The 22,619-nt window shown below is 41.5% G+C and overlaps 1 protein-coding gene across 8 annotated transcripts in view; it reads left to right on the top strand.

Moving 5' to 3' along the window:
• Window positions 1-22,619, top strand: part of DOCK3 (dedicator of cytokinesis 3) — a 421,452-nt gene that overhangs the window by 339,430 nt on the left and 59,403 nt on the right. For 6 of the 8 annotated variants that reach the window (XM_032648821.1, XM_032648823.1, XM_032648822.1 and 3 more), the window contains 7 exons: window positions 2,722-2,805; window positions 3,844-3,944; window positions 8,006-8,087; window positions 12,535-12,705; window positions 15,768-15,960; window positions 18,919-19,046; window positions 21,434-21,538. In XM_032648821.1, the coding sequence (XP_032504712.1) occupies window positions 2,722-2,805; window positions 3,844-3,944; window positions 8,006-8,087; window positions 12,535-12,705; window positions 15,768-15,960; window positions 18,919-19,046; window positions 21,434-21,538 (864 nt within the window). The remainder of the gene's footprint in view (window positions 1-2,721; window positions 2,806-3,843; window positions 3,945-8,005; window positions 8,088-12,534; window positions 12,706-15,767; window positions 15,961-18,918; window positions 19,047-21,433; window positions 21,539-22,619) is intronic. The other 2 variants (XM_032648824.1, XM_032648825.1) reach the window with 2 other exon arrangements.

Here is a 22,619-nt window from a genome sequence, read left to right as displayed (position 1 = left end):
CAGATTCAATGCAATCCCTATCAAACTACAACTGGTATTTTTCACAGAACTAGAACAAAAAGTTTCACAATTTGTATGGAACACAAAAGACCCCGAATAGCCAAAGCAATCTTGAGAACGAAAAACGGAGCTGGTGGAATCAGGCTCCCTGACTTCAGACTATACTACAAAGCTACAGTAATCAAGACAGTATAGTACTGGAACAAAAACAGAAAGATAGATCAATGGAACAGGATAGAAAGCCCAGAGATAAACCCACGCACATATGGTCACCTTATCTTTGATAAAGGAGGCAGGAATGTACAGTGGAGAAAGGACAACCTCTTCAATAAGTGGTGCTGGGAAAACTGGACAGGTACATGTAAAAGTATGAGATTAGAACACTCCCTAACACCATACACAAAAATAAGCTCAAAATGGATTAAGGACCTAAATGTAAGGCCAGAAACTGTCAAACTCTTAGAGGAAAACATAGGCAGAACACTCTATGACATATATCACAGCAAGATCCTTTTTGACCCACCTCCTAGAGAAATGGAAATAAAAACAAAAATAAACAAATGGGACCTAATGAAACTTCAAAGCTTTTGCACAGCAAAGGATACCATAACCAAGACCAAAAGACAACCCTCAGAATGGGAGAAAACATTTGCAAATGAAGCAACTGACAAAGGATTAATCTCCAAAATTTACAAGCAGCTCATGCAGCTCAATAACAAAAAAACAAACAACCCAATCCAAAAGTGGGCAGAAGACCTAAATAGACATTTCTCCAAAGAAGATATACAGAATGCCAACAAACACATGAAAGAATGCTCAACATCATTAATCATTAGAGAAATGCAAATCAAAACTACAATGAGATATCATCTCGCACCAGTCAGAACGGCCATCATCAAAAAATCTAGAAAGAATAGATGCTGGAGAGGGTGTGGAGAAAAGGGAACACTCTTGCACTGCTGGTGGGAATGTGAATTGGTACAGCCACTATGGAGAACAGTATGGAGGTTCCTTAAAAAACTACACATAGAACCACCATATGACCCAGCAATCCCACTACTGGGCATATACCCTGAGAAAACCATGATTCAGAAAGAGTCATGTACCAAAATGTTCATTGCAGCTCTATTTACAATAGCCCGGAGATGGAAACAACCTAAGTGTCCATCATCGGATGAGTGGATAAAGAAGATGTGGCACATATATACAATGGAATATTACTCAACCATAAAAAGAAACAAAATTGAGCTATTTGTAATGAGGTGGATAGACCTAGAGTCTGTGATACAGAGTGAAGTAAGTCAGAAAGAGAAAGACAGATACCGTATGCTAACACATATATATGGAATTTAAGAAAAAAAAAATGTCATGAGTAGGGGTAAGACAGGAATAAAGACACAGACCTACTAGAGAACGGACTTGAGGATATGGGGAGAGGGAAGGGTAAGCTGTGACAAAGCGAGAGAGAGGCATGGACATATATACACTACCAAACGTAAGGTAGATAGCTAGTGGGAAGCAGCTGCATAGCACAGGGAGATCAGCTCGGTGCTTTGTGACCGCCTGGAGGGGTGGGATAGGGAGGGTGGGAGGGAGGGAGATGCAAGAGGGAAGAGATATGGGAACATATGTATATGTATAACTGATTCACTTTGTTATAAAGCAGAAACTAACACACCATTGTAAAGCAATTTTACTTCAATAAAGATGTAATAATAAATAAATAAATAAATAAATACTTTAAAAAATAGCTGTGGCACATATATACAATGGAATATTACTTAGCCATAAAAAGAAATGAAATTGAGCTATTTGTAATCAGGTGGATGGACCTAGAGTCTGTCATACAGAGTGAAGTAAGTCAGAAGGGGAAAGACAAATACCGTATGGTAACACATATATATGGAATTTAAGAAAAGAAAAATGTCATGAAGAACCTAGAGGTAAGACAGGAAAGAGACACAGACCTACTAGAGAATGGACTTGAGGATATGGGGAGGGGGAAGGGTAAGCTGTGACAAAGTGAGAGAGTGGCATGGATATATATACACTACCAAATGTAAAATAGATAGCTGGTGGGAAGCAGCCGCATAGCACAGGGAGATCAGCTGGGGGCTTTGTGACCGCCTGGAGGGGTGGGATAGGGAGGGTGGGAGGGAGAGAGACACAAGAGGGAAGAGATATGGGAACATATGTATATGTATCACTTTGTTATAAAGCAGAAACTAACACACCATTGTAGAGCAATTATACTCCAATAAAGAGGAAAAAAAAAAAAAGTAGAGTAGCCCCCACTCACTGCAACTAGAGAAAGCCTGCACTCAGCAACGAAGACCCAATGCAGCCGATAAATAAATAATTTATTTTTTAAAAAAAAAGAATCACTTAGATTGTCTTTATTTCAAAATTACTGTTCTACATGGATGTCCTACGTTTTTTAGGTAATTGCTCTTTCCTTATAAGTTTATCACTTACCCAATAGGAAGAGCCCCTTTAAGTCTCTCTTAGGGCCCTTTGGGCTGTAAGCAAACACCCCCAAGTCCACCTAGTTATTTCTTGGCTAGGCGGAGGTGGGATACTAGGTTATTTTTAAGTGGTGGTTTGAGATATTAGGAGATCTTTGACTTTGTTTACTGGGAAATAAATTCATTGGTGTATGGAAGTTTGAACATGTGTCCAAGGTCCAAAGACCTGAGCCCTCTGATTTTTATGCTGTTGCAGTTTCTACAAGACATCTTAGATACGCTGTTTGTGATTTTGGATGATAATACAGAGAAATATGGCCTGTTGGTGTTTCAGTCTTTGGTAAGTCTCACCCTTCCTGATTTTTATTAATTATTCCCATCACATATTTTTTAAAAATCTAAGGAAAGCAATTTATTATAGTGAGTCAGCACAAGATGTAGATGTTTCCAATAGAAAAGGAACTGAGGAGTGTCACCCAAGGAAGACCAACAATCACCCTACCAGGCAGAGCCCTACAAGATCAAATCTGGACTTCAACTTTGTAGTTTTGATACTCAGTCTCACCACTGTTGCAGGGTTTCCTAGCCCCTGAAATAGTGACATACACCAACAAAAGGCCCAGAGACTAATATAGGAAACAAGACAGCCTGTTTTTCCACTTACAAAAGTAGGATACAACCACCAGGAAAAGCAGAGACTCACTTGTGCTGGTGGAGCATCACACTCTCTCCTTCTATGCAGTGGTTTGGGAGCCAGAGTCTCAGAAGGTTGCTTAGTGTGCAAGGACAGTGATTTGGATGTTCAGTGTGTTTTGTTGAATATATCCAGTCCTACAGGAGGGCTGTATGTTCAAGGAGAACCAGATACTCTGAGTCTACCTGACAGATGAGGAGCAGAGGCAAGAGTTAGAATGGTACTTGCAAAGTTTGCTTCTCTGGCTTTTCTTCTTGTTTCCCTGGCCAGCCAACCCCATTTCCGAAGGGTACAGCCTTTCATAGGCTGGTTTGGCTTAGAGGACAATATTTTTCTCTCTCTCTTTTCCAAGTTTTTTGAGACAACTTAGTGTTTATGCCACCTACACAGGTATTGTTTTGTATTCCCTAGGTCCATATTGAACCACCTAGCATTCGTGAAGAGAGAAGCTCAAAGTAACACTGGCATTGACAAATGAGTCCCAAGTTTGGAATGGGAGGCCAGGGATGTTAGGAATAGAACAAATATGACAGAAATACAGACACAGAATGGAAATCCTACATTCACTGGGAACACTGGAGAAAACACTAGCAGTTTGCCATTCCTTGAAGAATCAAGAGTTGTTTCCTGCTGGGGATAAGTTTGAGGCCTCCAATTAATTCTTCTACCCTCCATCTCTCCCAGGTATTCATCATCAACCTGCTCCGAGACATCAAATATTTCCATTTCCGACCTGTAATGGACACATACATCCAGAAGCACTTTGCTGGAGCCCTGGCATACAAGTAAGTTGCATTTGGCACCATCATTAGGACTTGTGTTTGACTAGAAAGACGGGCTTTTAAAAAATTCAGTGGCACCAACATTCGTTCAGCTGACCTTTTTTTTTTAAACTTAATTATTTTTTAACCCTGGTAAAATACACATAGCATCATCTTAACCAATTTTTTTTTATAAGGGTAACCTCTCTTTTTTTCTTTTTTTTTAAAGAATCAATTTTATTTATTTGTTTATTTTTGGTTGCGTTGGGTCTTCATTGCTGCACGTAGGCTTTTTGTAGCTGTGGCGAGCGGGGGCTACTCTCTGTGGCGGTGTGCGGCTTCTCATTGCGGTGGCTCCTCTTATTGCGAAGCACAGGCTCTAGGCACACAGGCTCAGTAGTTGTAGCACTCAGACTTAGTTGCTCTGCAGCATGTGGGATCTTCCCAGACCAGGGATTGAACCCATGTCCCCTGCATTGGCAGGCGGATTCTTAACCACTGGGCCACCAGAGAATTCACTTAACCATTTTTAAGTGTACAGCTCAGTGGCATTAAGTATATCTACATTTTTGTACAACCATCACCACCATTCATCTCCAGAACTGTTTTCATCTTGCAAAACTGAAGCTCTGTACCCATTAACCAATAACTTCCCATTCCCCCCACCACCACCAGCCCTCATGTAATCACCATTATACTTTTTGTCTATGGATTTGCTAATCTGGGACCTCATATAAATTGAATCATACAATATTTGTCTCTTTGTGACTGGCTTATTTCACTTACCATAATGTCCTCAGTGCTCATCCATGTCATAGCATGTGTCAGAATTTCCTTCCTTTTATTCTAAATAATGTTCCACTGTATATACCACATTTTGTTTATCCATTCATCTGTTGATGAATACTTGGCTATATTTATCCACCTTTCAGTAATTGTGAATAATGCTACTATGAACATGGGCATACAAATATCTCTTAGAGACCCTGCTTTCAAGTCTTTTGGGTATATACCCAGAAATGGAATGGGTAGATCATATGATAAACCTATTTTTAATTTTTTTAAGGAACCACCATACTATTTTCCACAGCAGCTGCACCATTTTACATTCCCACCAATAATGCACAAGTGTTCCAATATCTCCACATTCTCGCCAATACTTGTTACTTTCTGGTATTTTGTATTTTTTTAATAGTAGCCTTTCTAATGGGTATGAGATGGTAGCTTGTGGTTTTGATTTGCATTTCCCTAATGATTAGTGATGTTGAGCATCTCTTCGTATGCTTATTGACCATTTATATATCTTCTTTGGAGAAAAATCTATAAGTCCTTTGCCTATTTTTGAATCAGGTTGTTTGGTTGTTTGTTGCTGAGCTGCAATTCTGGATATTAACCCATTTTCAGGGATATGATTTGCAAATATTTTCTCCCATTGCCTTTTTAATCTGTTGATTGTGTCTTTTGATGCACAGAAGTCTTCAATTTTGATATGTTATCTAATTTTTCTTTCATTGCCTATGTTTTGATGTCTTATCCAAGAAATGATTGCTTAATCCAATGACATGAAACTTTTCTCCTATGTTTTTGTATAAGAGTTTTATAGTTTTAGCTCTTACATTTAGGTATTTGATTAATTTTGAATTAATTTTTGTTTATTATGCAACATAAGAGTCCAATTTTATTCTTTTGTGTGTGGATATTTAGTTTTTCCAATACAACTTGTAGAAAAAGAATATCCTTTTCCCATTTAATGATGAAAATCATTTGGCCATATACATGAGGGTTTATTTCTGGGCTGTTTTATTCTATTGATGTATGTATCTGTCTTTATGCCAGTCCCACCCTGTTTTGACTAGTCTTTATAATCAAAGTTAAAGTTACTCTTTGTAGCTTTGTAGGACGTTTGAAATCAGGAAGTGTGCATCCTCTAACTTTGTTCTTCTTTTTCAAGATTGTTTTGGCTGTTTGGGGTCCCTAGAGATTCCATATGAACTTTAGGATGGATTTTTCTATTTCTGCAAAAAATGTCATTGGGATTTTGATAGAGATTGCATTGAATTTGTAGATCACTTTGGATAGTGTTGACATCTTAACCAAATTAAGTCTCCCAATCCATGAATGTGCATGTCTTTCTGTTTATTATTAACTTCTTTAATTTCTTTCTCCTTTTTTTTCAGCAACATTTTGTTTTCAAAGTATAAGTCTTTCACCCCCTTGGTTAACGTTATTCCTAAGTATTTTATTCTTTTTTGATGCTACTGTAAATGGATTGTTTTCTTAATTTTCTTTTTTGATTGTTCGTTGTTAGTATATAGAAAAGCAAATGATTTATATATGTTGATTTTGTTGCAGTGTTGCTGAATTCATTTATTAGTTCTAACAGGGTTTTTTGTGGATTCTTTAGATTTTTCTATATACAAGATCATGTTAGCTACAAACAAAGATAATCTTATTTCTTCCTTTCCAATTTGGATGCCTTTTTTTTTTTTTTTTTGGCAGTACGCGGGCCTCTCACCATTGTGGCCTCTCCCGTTGCAGAGCACAGGCTCCGGACGCACAGGCTCAGCGGCCATGGCTCACGGGCCCAGCCGCTCTGTGGCATGAGGGATCCTCCCGGACCGGGGCATGAACCCGTGTCCCCTGCGTTGGCAGGCGGACTCTCAACCACTGCGCCACCAGGGAGGCCCCAATTTGGATGCCTTTTATTGCTTTTTCTTCCCCAATTGCTCTTTCACTACTAATATGTTGAATAGAAGTGGCAAAAGCAGGCATCCTTGCCTTGTTTCTGATCTTAGAGGAACACATTTCAGTCTTTCACCATTGAGTATGATGTTAGATGTTAGCTTTCCGCTGATGTTTTAAACTAGAGTTTATTACATAGTTGTCATACTTTTCCTTCTAAGAAATGATGGCAGAGCTGCTAAAAATATGTCTTGCTTTTTCAGTGAGAAACATGTGAATAGCTAACTATAGTACTGACAAATAAATATCAAAGAAAAGAAAAAGATAGTCAATAAAAGAGATAATATGAATAATAAACATGGGAAACACTCACAGCTTATCTAAAACCATTAAAGCGATTTTTAAAGTCACCATATTATTCTATGGAATGAGCACAAGTTGTTTATTTATTTATTTATTTGGTTGCACCAGGTCTTGGTTGCACCAGGTCTTAATTGCAGCAGGCGGGCTCCTTAGTTGCGGCACATAGACTCCTTAGTTGTGGCATGCACGTGGGATCTAGTTCCCTGACCAGGGATCGAACCCAGGCCCTGCATTGGGAGCACGGAGTCTTATCCACTGTGCCACCAGGGTAGTCCCAGCACAAGTTTAGAAAACAAAACCGAAGGGTTCTGAGGCTGTGGAATCACTGGAACTCTGACACTTTGATGTCACTTTGGAGAGCAGGCACTGCGCTGTGTACTTTACATGTGTCATCTCATTAGAATTCACAGTTTGAGATGTACTGTTGTTTCCTCTATATTTTAAATGAAAAGAATGAGGACAGAGGACCCAAATAACTTGCCCAAGGATACAAAGCTAGAAACTGATAGGCCTAAGATGCGAACTGTTATCTGACGAGGGCCTGCACTCTTGCCCTGTGTACTCTTTTGCCATGTAAATGTGAAGGCCTTCTGACCCTGTAATCCCATTCCACTCAGATGACTTGGTCCTAAGGAAATAAGATCATTGGGATGGCAAGGAGAGGCACACCGGACTATATACCTTTATTTAGAGTCTGTTGTATGTTCGGGAGACTTAGCAGTTTTAAACAAAACAAAACAAAACACACATCCAGTCCCAGACTTCAGGAAAACTTTCTTGTAATCAGAAAAAATGTGTGTCAGGGAAAGTGGGAAAGAATGATTATAATTGCTGATTGAAATGTGGCAACTCTTTTTGGACAGGGAGTGTTGTCTGGTCTTGGATGATCTAAAGATTCCACAGCTGTATTGGATCCATCACTCTATTCTAGCTCATTAGCAGTATATTATTTCCTATATGGCTAATTCAGGACTGCAAATATTTTAGGCTGCATTGCTTTTGGATTAACGTGGGGTTTCTGAAACTGTTCTTTTTCCTAGGGAGCTAATCCGCTGTTTGAAGTGGTACATGGACTGCTCAGCAGAACTGATTCGGCAGGATCACATTCAGGAAGCCATGAGGGTAATGTACTGAGCTTGCTGTACAAAAAGGGCCCACCCCTGCAGAACTTTGCAAGTAGCCTCAGTGGAGTAGTGTGCAGGACAAGTGTAGACAGCCAGTACACTGCTCTGCTTTCAGGAATGACTGCCTTGATCCACATAACTGCCTTTTCCTCACTTTGATTTTGCCCTAAAAGGTCTTTATTCCTCATCATTTTATCTTAAAGCAGGAGGGAGGGATGATGTGCATGTGGCTCTGAGCCATCCTCCCTGCCTGGTTTTTACCAACAATGTCAGTCTTTGCTTCCACTGGCTAAAATATCATATCTCCTTCTAAGCCAGTGTTGGTGGCAACATTGATGAGAAATAAGATCTTCCAATACTTTTCCCTTCTTCAGTAGTTACTAAACATTGTTTTCTATAACTGTTTTAAGAATGCACTGTATGCAGATATGTTGAGAAGAAGATAATCTAAAAACCGTGACCAGGCAGCCCTTTGCCTTGCTGGACAGCTCCACTTTACAGGGGACTGTCCTCATTGTTAGTTAACTATACTTTCTGGTAACTTCTTTTCATGGCTACTGCTTCTACTGTAGAGAACAGCCTATGAGAATGTTGATCCCTCTTTTGCTCAACAATTCTCCATATAGCTGTTTGAAGAAAACTGTCGTATCCTCTGAGAACTCATTTAAAGCAAGTTCATGCTTGCTTGCTTGCTTTTTTGTCCCTGTCTTTTCTTGTTCTTGAGTTACTCTCATTTTTTGGTTGCTTTTTAACCATGTCTTTCCCATCCTTTCTAGTTAGTAATAAAAGAAGAATGGCAGCAAAGTAGTCCTGCTTTCTCTTTGTCCTCTTTTAATATCCCATCATCTGCTCTAAGTACTTCTGGGCCTATGATTTTGTTATTCTTGTCCACGTGGTAACAGGTAAAACAGATGTTCCCCCAAGCATCATCAGATTAAAGAGGCAAAATCAAATCATAAATCCATATTTTCCCTGCCTCTTCTCTGCACATTCTTTAAAAATCTAAGGCCACAAGTCTCACTTCTGTCTTTCTTCACGCAATACATGTCAGCTGAGCAATCAGCATGTCATGGGTGCTAGCTAAGGTGCAAAGAGTAAGACTGACCTCTCCCCTTGAAGAACACATCCCCTGTGTCCTAAGGGGAATCAGGCTCAAACACAAGTGTAGAGCAGGGTTCTGAGTGTAATGTGAGGGCAAGCACTAGGTTCTGTTCTTCTCTGAACCCCAGCACCTGTGAAGTGCCCTGCATAGTATTTGAGGGGATACAAGTTGAGTTAAATACAAAAGATTCTATGTGAGTTCATAAATCAATTGCTTAAGGTTACTGGAGATGCTATCTCAGAAGTTTTCCCCTAAGAGTCATTCATTCAGCCATTCATTCAGTCAGTATTGCTTGATACCTGCCATATGTCAGACACTGTGTTAACCACTGGGGATTCAGCAGGAGCCCAAGTAGAAAGGCTAGGCCTTCATAGCACTTCCATTCAAGTGGGGAAAAGGCAGATAATAAACATGTCAAACAGATAAATACACAAAGTAAGTGAGAAAAGAAAATTGATGATGCTATGAGGGAAATAAACAGGATCTTGGGATGGAATGGCTGGAGAGGAGGGTTTACTTCAGATCAAGAGTTTAGGGAAAGCTTCTCTGACGAGGTGACCTGAGCTGAAATCAGTGTTAAGAACTGGGGAACACACATTTCAGACTGAGGAAACAGAATGTTTAAAAGCCTGGATGGGAAAGAGCTAGAGTTTTCAAGCAACCATAAAGTGGCTGATGTGACCAAAGCAGAAGCTTTCAAATGTTAGGTTGGATGTGAGGGGTGGCAGAAAGGAAGACCTGAGGGTGGTTCCAGGGGTCTGGCTAGATGAGCTGGGTTGATGGCAGGGTCACCTATGGAGGTACAAAATTCCTGGAGAATATCAGGTTTGGGTGGGGAAAAGGAAGAGTTCCATTGTGGGGGAGCACTTTTCTGGGGGTACTTTCATACTTGTTCTTACCATATCAAATGTATTTGAGTGGCATCTGATACTAATGCATCTAGCCCAACGGTTTTATCAGGCCATTTCCACTTCTTCATCAAATTTCAGTTTACAAGTCCTCTTGACCAAATGTGTAAGTCTCTATCTGATCCTAATTTCATCCTTATTCACAGAATGCATATGCTTCTGACCTGGCATTTCTTATTCCGGTATCATAATCTGTGGACCAGGAAACCTCCTCTTCTTTATTGCTCTTGATTCAATATATCTTGCTACTTATACATCATCTCTTCCTTTCCCTTTCAGAGTCATGACCTTCCAAAGTTATGCCACTAAAGATGAAAATAAAGAGTCTTTTATTTTCTTACTTGGTTACATTATTCCTGTGTGAATGACTTACGAGGGGGTATCCTTGGTGGGTCTGAGGATGGCTTTTGGCAGGGCGTTCCAAAAAGGCAGCATACTTTTCACTGCTGAGCTGCATCAGGTTCTTACCAGGGAGCCAGGAAAGAGAAAGCACAATGATCTCCTTAGTGACAGAAAGGTTGTAATAACTTTTAGGATCTCTTTTCCCTTCAGGTTCATTAACTTAAGTAGAAAAAGACAGAGAAGCTGCTTCAGCCGTAGTTAAGTGTTCCATTGTCTCCACACAGGGTTGGGAACACCTGTAAACTTCAAACAACTTCCATAGGATCCACCCTCACCTTTTATCCCACTCTTCTGCTCTCCTCTCTTTACCCAGTTGCATCTGTCACAGGTGGCCAACTTTACCTGGTCCTGGCCATCAGCTGGTGCTGATGGTAAAAATCAAGAGGAGTAGGGAAAGGGGAAGTCAGGTAATGATGGATGACCAGAAGTGAGCTTGTTTTCCTTGCCCTCATCCAGGTTTTCACAGGCTGTCTTCCACAGCCTTGTACTCCTCTGCAAAGTGTTTTATATTTTAGGACTTAATGGAGGAATTGATCTCTCATACCCAGGAAGTGCAAGCGACTTTGCTGTCTGGTTCTGCCTCTCACTCTGAAACTAGTGGATGTTCTAAGCCACTCAGTACATCTCTTGTGGTAGTTGTTTCAAACTGAGAAAAAAAACACTTTCCTTTTTAAATTTAGCAGAGACTTTCCAGGTTCTTTACAGACCAGGCATTAAATTTCCAGGTTATTTGTAGACCAGGCATTAAAAGGCTACTGAAACAGAGACTGTAGCATTTATGGAAATGAGGCCAAACACTGTAACTTATTCTGCAGAATCCTCTGGTGCAGGCCTTGGAACACACATTTTTCTGAACTAGCCATTTTCCAGTGCCAACCGAGTTCAGTGTGGAGCACATAAACACACACACACACACACACACACACACTCACACACACAAAGTTTTGCTTTGCTAAACCTGACAGATGAATAGATCATGAAAGTAGCTTGGGAATTGTTTCCTGTTATATAGTTCAAGTAACTGAGCTCCATATTTCATTCTTGGATAAGTTTCTCCTCAGTTTTCAATGTCTCTGCCTTTCCAGTGTCTGGGAAATCATTAGCCTTTCTTTGATTAGAAAGTATAGTCTTGGATCTTGAATTCTCTTAAAAGAGAATTATTCAGCTCATAAGCATGGGCCAAGCTGCAGGGACTCCTCAGAATCAGATTCTGCTCCCAAAACGTGTTATGGGAGCTTTGTCTTCTGTATTGTTCATGAACTATTGATGGCAGGTGTCCTGGTCTGGAAGAGGATGGAAAATGGGTGGGTTAGGTCCACCAGCTCCTGTGCAACTAGGGACAAGTTCTTCAGACTTGACCCCTGGTGAGAAGGCTGGCACCGTGTCCATCTGTTTCTTGAAGATGCAGAAGACTCTTTAAAGGACTCTTCCTTCTTGGAATAAATTTAAGAGAGGTTCTTATATCATTGCCTTTGTAGCCTTTTATTTCCAGACCTGAGAAAAATGAGAGAAATTTAATTTTCTTTTGATTCTATATGGTCTTGAATTCAACTGCTTCCATAACAGTCTGTGGTTATACACTTCCATAGCCGCATGAAATAATTTGATGATTCTCTCAGTACATAGACAGTTGCTGCTCAGTGACCCTTGGAGTTTTGAGAAAAGGTTTAAAAACTTAAAGTGCTTCACTACTAAATATAAAGTAGATTAATACTAACCTGCTATATAGCACAGGGAATTCTACTGAATACTCTGTAATGACCTATACAGGAAAAGAATCTAAAACAGAGTGGATATATGTATGTGTATAACTGATTCACTTTGCTGTACAGCAGAAACTAACACAACATTGTAAATCAACTCTACTCCAATAAAAATTTTTTAAAAATTAAACTACTTGTCTCCATAGTTGGAATTGTCCCCCTCCCAATCTTGGTGTATAATTTTCTGGTACTCCACCCTTCATTCCCTCATATGTTAGTTTCTGGACATCTTTAACACCTCTCTATCCCTTTTTCCTCCTACACCTCCAGGCCTTGGAGTACCTTTTCAAGTTTATTGTGCAGTCAAGGATCCTCTACTCACGTGCCACCTGTGGGATGGAAGAAGAGCAATTCCGGTCCAGCATCCAAGAACTTTTCCAGTCCATCCGGTTTGTGCTCAGTTTGGACAGCAGAAACTCAGAAACACTCCTTTTCACTCAGGTCTGTGAGCTACAGCAAAGTTTTGCTGCTGGATTCTTGTCTGTCTTAGCAGGTGATTTCTTTGTCCTCTGGCTTCCAGAGTAAAAGAAGCCCTGCCAAGCTCCTACGTTTTGGGTAAGGGATGAGTTATAAGGAAATACCTAATAGAATAAAATGCTGCTTTTACTTCAAAGCTAGCTATGCCCCAGCTTCCAAATATAAGACAGCCCAGTGGCTTTATGGTGGAGAAGAAGCACAACTTTGCCCTCTTTAGACCAAATTTATTTAGCTACCATGCTATTAGTTGTTCGTGAACATCTTACTTATAGAGGATATTCAGAATGTATAGAGAATTTTATTTCCTAGCCACTGTATTAATTTTGAAAACCTCAGGTTAGTATTGGTCCATCCTAGCAGTTAAGAATGAAATAGGTTGAAAAACAGCAGAAATAACTAGAAAACTTTGGTTAAGAATTAGGATTAGATTCCATTAGAAATACCAGTGTGGGAAGCAAGTCGCTTCCTTATATTAAAAATGTCTGTCCAGCTAATCAGTCACCTTTTACATGCAACCTTACCCTAGAAGGGATCACGGATATTGTTCATTACCCCAGTCACAAAGGGGTTATTTTTGCTTATAAATAAATGTCAGAATTTTATCTAATGAATTTCACTTCTTTGATTTTTCTGAAGCCAATTATTACATCAAAACCTATGAGCAAAGACCAGACAGCCTTTCTCATGTCCGTTCATTCAGTCACTGCCAGGTCTGTCAGAGCAAATGTATGTTTAAGTACCTCGTTTAAGATTAGAATAGTCTGCTTTTTTGGTTTTCCACTTGCTTCTGTGTTGCCCCTTGATGCCAGTTTTCCATAAGCCCCTTGGCCCAGAGAACAGGTGAGCAACTGGGGGATAGCCTCTATAAAACGGTGGAATACATCAAGGTCACCAGGTATCTCTATAAGAAAGGCTCCTTCCATGGTCTCCCCTCCTGAACACCCCAAGCCAGTCATCTTTCTCCTTCCTTCCTCTCCCCCAGCCTATCTGTTCCTGCCAACCAGGGCCCAGGACACCTACTCCTCCCTCAGCATGTGGAGATGTGAGGAGCTAGCAGAGCAAGCCAGATATACTTTCTGAGAACTCAACAGTGCCCTGTACTCAATGACATGTTCCTATCACATCAGGATAAATAGCTTAGATGTAGTCTTATCTTAGACCTGAGTCAGAATCAGACCTGCTTCTTTGGTGCCAGGCTCATGTTTCACAGTTTCAGAACTTTCAGCAAGTATGCTCTTCAGTCAGACTTTATATCTTTGATTCTGGCCACTAGGAGATGTTATGGTGCAAGTGTCCTTCTGTTCCGATGCCATAAGTATAGGAAATTTCACCATTTAAGAGAGCAAATCAGCTACTGTTTGTTGTTGATTATGAAATACCTGCTTTTCTGGGAATTTCCTAGCAGTCCAGTGGTTAGGGCTCAGCACTTTCACTGCCGTGGCCCCAGGTTCAATCCCTGGTTGGGGAACTAAGATCCTGCAAGCCACACAGCACAGCCAAAAGGAAAGGGAAAAAAAAAGAAATACCTGCTTTTCCCCCTTTGTCTTTTGTATCTAGTTGCTTATGATGATAGTTTTTGTGCTGGTTCTAATTACTGCAAAATGATCTCCTTGATATCCCAGGGAGTTATAAATCCGCAGATAGAATTCATAAAAGTTCAGTCCTTGGTCCTGGCCTGAACATAGACTGCAGTATGACAGACCCATTTCCCCAGGTCATAAATTTTCACTCACTCTAGGCCAGTGTCTTACTGCCTGTTGAAGCAATCAGGAAAAACAGCTCCCCACCCTGCCCCCCAAACTGTCACTTAGGAAGAGCACACTCTCACCTCGTCTCAAGGTGACACTCCATTTCCCTTTGTAAATCTTGGCTTAATAGTGTAAGAGGACTGAGAAGTATGAAGAGCCTCCTTCATGCTGCTTCCATTTAGACAAGAGAAATGAACAAGAGCCAGCATTTATTGAAGGCCTATTGTGTGCCAGGCAGTCTACTGGAAATTAATTTTATGCACCAAAACTTTTTCCTCATACCAATACGAGGAGATAAGTAATAGCATCATCCCCATTTTATAGATGAGAAAAGTGAGAATTAGGTAGTAACTCACCCAAGTTTATGTGGCAGATAAGTGGTAACGCTGGGGTTTAAACTCATGTCTGTCCAATTCCAAAACCCATTCTCTTTCTCCTAAACTATTCTGCCTCCCAAAGGCTCAGATTCTCAAGAGAATATTGAGAATCAGTTCTCAAGAGGTTACCATATGGGTCTGCCAGAGCTAAGATCCTAGGAGAGAATTCTCCAAACACACACATACTCCACTTGTCCAGGCCATCTAGGTCTCTGAACTCTATGCCAACATTATCAGCAGTCCTCAAGAGTTCATGGCTGACTAAATCCACACATTCTCCATCCTTTTGGATTTACACTTGAAACTGCCAGGCATCACACGTGAAGGAACTAATTTACAAAGTCTTTAGATTTCATGGTTTCAAATAAATTACACTATTCTGGGGAAATGGTCCAGTTTTCAGAGCTGGATTGCTAGCTGAAGGACTGTGAATGGAGTTCACCTAGTGCTGCTTGATGGTGCTCAGTTATCTTTGCCTACATTCTTTGAGAGCTTCCTGGCTTGAATTTGGGACTGAAACTGGAAAATCAAGAGCTTGATCGTAGAGACAGACAAAAAATTTAAATCCATTTTATGAGCAAAAACAGCTATAGATGTTAAGCCCTAGAGTTAATTTCTGTATATATTCCCTTTTCTTGCCAGCAAATGCCTTGGCAAGTTCTGAAAGCTTCAAGCGGCCTGAGCCCCAGTAAATTCTCTTGTTTTGGTTACCTTTTTGGTTCTTCCTGCTGCATGCCCTAAGAGTGCTGCAGGGTGGAGTCCAAGGCCAGGGAGGAGCACATTCGAGGCAGGGGTGCTGCAATGACTTCTCAACCTCTCACCACCATGTATCATTGTCTAAGCATGCAAGATAGATGCATACCTAACTCTGAGCTAACCAGACCTTCACTTGCTTCTGCAGGCTGCGCTTCTCAATTCCTTCCCAACGATCTTTGATGAGCTGCTGCAAATGTTCACTGTGCAGGAGGTAGCAGAGTTTGTGAGAGGGACTCTGGGGAGCATGCCCAGCACTGTGCACATTGGGCAGTCAATGGATGTGGTCAAGCTGCAGTCCATTGCCAGAACTGTGGATAGCCGCCTATTTTCTTTCTCAGGTAAATCAAGTTGGGATGAGAGTCACACTCACCTTTCTTCCTTATCAGGGTGTTGGCCAAGTGGGAAGCAAAGGATCAGTTTCATCAGCCATCATGCAAGACACCAGTGGCCCTTCAAATGCAGAGTTTTTGGTAAACTCTGTTAGAGAATGCAGCCAGAACCTAGGCCTACTGCCTTACTCACAGTTTATTCCTAGGGACCCACATGGGGTCGCCTGCCTCCAGGCCCACAAGTCTAGCCGGCTGCCAAGAATGGGGCCTGCCATAGCCCCAGCAGGATGAAAAAGCAGAAGGAAACGAAGGGGAACAAGAGAGAAAGGTCTAGCCCAAGGGGATAGGATAAGTCAAGGAAATAAAAGAGACCCTGAAAGGGGGGCCCTGAGGACCCACTATACTTTCTTGGTTCCTGTCCTCACCAGTCAGATAGATTCCTCTCTCTGAAGGAGCTTCTAAAGATTAGACAAAGTGATGGAGAGGAGCCCTCCACACTCCAAAAGAGGTCAGGACAGCCTAACAAATACCGTCAGCAGGCCAGACTGTCTTTCAGAAGGAACCCCCGGAGTCATACCTGAAACCACATTGAATGTGATCAAGTACTCAATAGTCAGATGTTAAGATCAATGTGAGCCTGATCCTTTAAGCAGAATATCACTATTGTGGAATAAATTTCTAGGGCACAGGAATAAATCTGAAACGCTAGTAAAGCAATTATTATTAGAATTTTTATAATTAGAATTTTTTGGTAGTAAAATTTTTTAAGTTTGACTTTTAAAGTATAAGAACAATAATTTCTCAGCCCAGAGCTACACACATTTGCAGTACTAAATAAATACTCTCTTTAACTTAACTCTACCTGTGTAAAGTATTGCTGATGGTAAAGCTGCCACCAAGAAATTCAGATTTTCTCCACCTGTAACTTTTTATGGTAAACACTTTTCTCTTCATCAGTTCCTGGATTGAAGATAAAATCAATGGTTTGGACATACTTTCATTGAAGCCACTGCATACACTCAAGCTTTGAGCACTGCTTAAAGCAGATGCTTTCTGAATATATGGGAAGGTAGACAGCAGACTGCCCTCATTGACATATGTTATTTCTAATACTTTTGCATGTACTTGCTGCTTCCCATAATCACTTAAGAAAAATTGTTCTTATCTGGCTGGAACTATGTAATTGGATATTGAGATAATAAGCCACGACCAAATTTTCACTTGCATCTCACTTTCATTGAATGCCTGAGTTAAAGCATCTTCCCTGAAGCAGGAAGACTTTTACCAGTGGTGTCATTAACCAACACATATCCTCAGAGCATATCAGTTTGGTTTCTTCATTAGCAGGTTCCAATAAAAAACTACTATTTTGTCTGCAGGCAGCTGTTGGTTGTTACAAATCTTGCTCTGTTGGTATTTTGGTCTACAAAATACAGTATGAACTTCTCTTTTATCCAAGCATCCTTTTAAACATAGAATAGCTGTCATTCCATTTTTTTGAACATATTCTAAGTATTTGACAAGGCAGTCCCCAAAACCTCTTGTATGTCATGTAGTTTGTCTTTTGCTGAAAAAGATTTTCATTCTGAATTTCATCTGGAATACTTAATTATGGTCAAATATGAATAATAAATCCCAAATGCCTTGGCTTGTTTGTGTTACTGGTAGTCTGACTGAATCATGCTGGCCGGGTGTTGTGGTACTTTTATCACACAGTCATTGACTACATTGGAGTGCAAGATACCAGAATCATGTTCACACTTGTGTTTCACCTTCTCACCACACCTGTGAAGTCATAGATGGGGGAAATTAAGCCCACAGGAGGAGTCAACCTGCCTAAAATCTTAGAGTGAATTAATAAAAGAGCTTGATTTAGGATTTAGCCTTCTTGAATTTGGAGTTCTAAATATAGTCACCCCCTGATGAAAATATTATTCAGGTAGCATTGAAGAGAAAAGAAAAGAAAAACATTTTAATGTATGCAGTAGGATTGACAATGAGGTTTAGCTGATTATTGCAGGCTTATGACAAGATAAAAGTCCTGCTTCTATTCCTTTCATTGCTGTGGATATATGTAGCATCCCACAAGCCTGAGGGGAAAAGGAGGCAGGCCTGATGGCTGACGCAAAGTGCGTAACTTATGGGGGTGCAAGTGCCAGGCCGCCATCCAGGGCATTGTGAAGAGAGACCATTTATAATCCATACTAAGTCTGCAAGTTCAATCAGTGTAGTTCAGGGCTTCCCTGGTGATGCAGTGGTTAAGAATCCTCCCGCCAATGCAGGGGACACGGGTTCGAGCCCTGGTCTGGGAAGATCCCGCGTGCCGCGGAGCAACTAAGCCTGTGCGCCACAACTACTGAGCCTGCGCTCTAGAGCCCACGAACCACAACTGCTGAGCCCACGTGCCACAGCTACTTGAAGCCTGTGTGCCTAGAGCCCATGCTCTGCAACAAGAGAAGCCACCGCAATGAGAAGCCCGTGCACCACAATGAAAAGTAGCCCCTGCTCGTTGCAACTAGAGAAAGCCTGCACACAGCAACGAAGACCCAACACAGCCAAAAATAAATAAATTTATTTATTTTTTTAAAAAATCAGTGTAGTTCATAGAACTGTGTCACTTAAATGGGGTTTTCACTGTAATCCGTGCTTTTAATTTGGAGTCTAGTCAGTAAAGAGATTTCATTTGGAAGCAGTCTCCGAACATTATCCTGAATAACATGCCCTAGATATTTAGGCCTGAAATGAGAAAGAAGGAACAATAGATAGAAGGATAATGCTGTGCAATGTCTTAAAATGTCCAGGAAGTGGGCTGTTAGGCCCACATAAGGGAAGGGGGTGATTTCCAGCTTGGCTCCAGTCTCAGCCCCACCTACTTTGAGACCAGCTGCATCCCACATTGCCACTTGCTTCCAAAGGTAGCTGGTTCTCCTCTGAAGGGCTTCTTCACCTTTGTGTTTTCTCTCTCAGAATCCCGTCGCATCCTGCTTCCTGTGGTTCTCCATCACATTCACCTTCACCTGAGGCAGCAGAAAGAGCTGCTAATCTGCTCAGGGATTCTTGGCAGCATCTTCTCCATCGTCAAGACCAGCTCTCTGGTAGTGGCCCTAGACCCACTCCACTGCCCACCCAAAGCTCTGTCCCTCTCTTGTGTTACTTTAGCCAGAGGCAGACCAACAAAGATCAGTCTGTACACTTCCCAGTCAGAGAAGCTTTCATCAGTGATGGGGGTGCCCAAGTGAATGGAGGCCTCCCTGTGTGTGCCCAGCAGGCTTCTCAACACAGCAGTCTTGCTATGTTAAAAAATTGTACTGCCATAAATACACCCAGAAACATAGTTATCTATAGTACCAAAAAGCCCAATCCTGTGCATGCTCTATTTCTGTCAAAAGGTATTACTTCTGTATTCCTGGGAGTGTTCTAAGGATACTCACGCACAAGCACAGGGAGGCAGGCCCGGACTGAGAGGCAGCTTGCTCATTCAGACTTTTCTGGCAGCTTCCTGGCAGCTTGATTCCACCCATATGGCATTCCTGTACCATGCCAGATGAGAGCAGGGTGTACGAGAGATAAATGTTGTCCACAAGAGTTCTGAGCCTCATGGGATGGTAGAGTTGTACTTTAGGGGTCAGGTTTCAACTACTAGTGCTTTTGCCTATATTCTTTCTTCTTTATTTTTATTTTTTAGAAGAGATCTGTGGTAGGGAAGGGAGGTAGGAAAGGAGGGAAAACGTATCAGGCATGAATAAGGATAGGAATTTATTTTAATTATATTTATTTTATATATTTATGATAATGGAAAAAATGCATATTTCTTTTAGAAAATTTGGAAACTTATAGGAAAATATAAAGAAACTTAAAACAAGAATGAGTTTTAATTATGCTATCTTATTAAGTTGAGGTAAGGTTTTTGGAGAATAAAATTTCAAGTGCATTTAAAATGAATGCCAGTAGCCAAGTGATAGGAACATACGAGGTTAGGTTATCCAGGAAGATGGAGCAGGAGAGGTGCTGAAAAGATAGAGTGTGCTTGTTTTGAATAGGATACAAGGACTCAATAGGGGGTTCTGGTATCCAGACTTAAAGTACCATCTGGTGGTAGGGGCCCAGCTTGGCAGAGTGACTGTGATAGTTGTAGTGGCCCTTTTGTTTGATCTTGGCTCCAGGCAACGCCTAGCAGCTCTCTTTCCCATCAGGCCTCAGAGAAGCAACATCAGGCACATAAGGTGTACTGGTAACCCAGGGTCAGACTTGGGATGGGAGGCTTACTGCTAAAGGAAAGAGAGAAATTGAAGGGGAAAAGAAAGGGTAGGGGAGGAATGGCAGAGGAATGGGAACAGGTAAAAACCTGAAGATGATCTGGTTGTGTTTGTGGGGCTAGAGAGTCAAGTGCAATTAGTTGCTTACAACTAAAGAGCCATCACAGGTTTTAAGAGTGTTATGATCAGTTCAGCAAATGAGAAAGAAGACTTTGGTCCCAAGAGCTGCTCAAATTTTTCATGTGGAATGGGGCTCAGTGTAACTATATTGAATGGATGGAGGGTGGGTGAAATTTAAGCTCCATGAAAGCAGAGATATTACCTTTCTTGTTCACTTCTGTATACTCAGTTCTCAAACAGTGACTGGCACATAGTAAATACTTACTGAATGGTGGGTTGATGGATGGATGGACATTTGGACCAGTAATAATATAAAGAGACTGGAGAAGAGGCAATGGGAATCTCTTTGTGAGATAATGAAAATCAAGTTATAGGGTTTAAGACTGCATGTGAGAGGTCTATAAAAAGATAGCACAGACTCTGCCTAAATTCAGAACCTGGTGACTGGGAAGCAGCCCTTAGTGAGGAGGCGTGCTCCGTTGTTTTTGTGAGGCTGCCTGAAAAAGATGCACTGAGACCAGAGTCCTTCTGGTGGACCAGGGAACGTGAGCAAGAATGCCAAGGAGCTAGAAGTGGCATATCTGGGCAGCAGTCAGGCCTGGCAAAAATTGAGGTCACTCAAGGAGAAAATGGTTCTCAGAAAGACTGAGATACTTCTGTGTGCATTAGCAATAGTAAAGGTGCTGCCACCACACCCCCTGGTGTGAATTCTTTACCATTTTCTCAAAATGTTAGTCAGCAGTGCTGTGCTTCCTCCTGACTTTCGTAGGAAAATCAAAGAAAACATTTAACTTAGAACCTTCACTTCTGCCCTGTATATTGAAATTAATGTATTTGTCTGAGGTTCAGAACTGTGGGTGTCAGGGTGGTGCTGCGTTAGGGTAAAGCCCCAGCCACCAAACCAGCGCAACAGTGGCAGGTGTGCCTCACCTCCTTTCAGAGCCATTGTTCCAGGTTCCTTGACACTGCATACCAGTGAGGCCAGGAGCTCAGTGTTGAGAATTAAGTCAGAAGACCACTCCTGATGTGGCTGACTTAGTACGTACTGCCAGCTGCACGTCAGCAGGTCTGGCACTAACTGTGTGCTCTCTCGCTGCTCACTCCAGGAGGCAGATGTCATGGAGGAGGTAGAAATGATGGTGGAGAGCCTCTTGGACGTGCTCTTACAGACTCTGCTCACCATCATGAGCAAATCGCACGCTCAGGAGGCGGTAAGAGGGCAGCGGTGCCCGCAGTGCACAGCGGAGATCACTGTTAGTAACTAACATTCAGGTTTTCTTGCTTTTCTAACCTGGGGTTCCTCCACACCAAACCTCATCTCACCATCACACCACCTTCATCTCAGCTTCCCTTCCTGCCTGGTTGTCAGCATGCTGCCGTTTTTCCTTCTCGAGTCATACTCCATCTCCACTCTGAAAGCTCTAGGTTCATACTCACAGGAGTCTACTTAGGGGCAGATCCAGTGATGCTTCCTGTCCTGTTTTCCTGCACACCACCTGCATTGGCCTTTGCATTTGAGCCAAGTCATTTTCTATAATGTGGAATAAAGCAGAGACATAGTAAGAGGATGAAGGTGAAAAATATAGACTATTCCTTTTAGGAGCAGGCTCTTGTAAATGACGTGCATGACAGTTATTTTCTCACAATTTGCTTGTACCTACAAATTATAGTCGCTTTTGTCCATAGTGTTTGTATCTAAATGTCTAGCATCAGGAAAAATGTGATGAGGTAGAATTGGACTGGCATTACTGAACAATGATATCCTATGATCGAATTAGAAGAGAAACAGACTGGGAAAGCTTCTCAGGTGTGGCAAAGAGACACCCCCCAGATCCCCCTCCCCTATACAGAGTGGACTTCTTAGCCCTGATGTTGGAACATGATAAACAGATTGCTTGGAATCATCTAGTTGGCAGGTGGAAGACTACAATGATCCCTTTGTAGAAAACCTTCTATGGGAGCAAGCCAAGCTCCAGCATGTTAGGGAGAGCAAAGAGCAGACATGAGTTCTGGAGCACTGGGCTTGGAAGGAATATCTGCTCTCTTAGGAACCCCTATTCAGGACACCCTCACTATAGGTAAAAACATACGCACCCTGCCATGTCCTGGCAGCCCATCCTTCTAACCAGCAATGACACAGTGCTGGCTGTGGGCCAGATTCTGCTTTATGCACTCTACAAACATTAACTCATTAGCAATACTAAAGAAGTGATCTATTTTATATGGAGTTAATGAAGATGATAGCAACAATTTATTGAGCACAGCTTTATGTAGTGAACTGTTTACTTAAAT

The sequence above is a fragment of the Phocoena sinus genome, chromosome 11 (genome assembly GCF_008692025.1).
Source record: "Phocoena sinus isolate mPhoSin1 chromosome 11, mPhoSin1.pri, whole genome shotgun sequence".
In the NCBI taxonomy this organism is placed as follows: Eukaryota; Metazoa; Chordata; class Mammalia; order Artiodactyla; family Phocoenidae; genus Phocoena; species Phocoena sinus.
The sequence above is the reverse complement of the archived record's forward strand: the minus strand, read 5'-3'. Positions and strand labels throughout refer to the sequence as shown.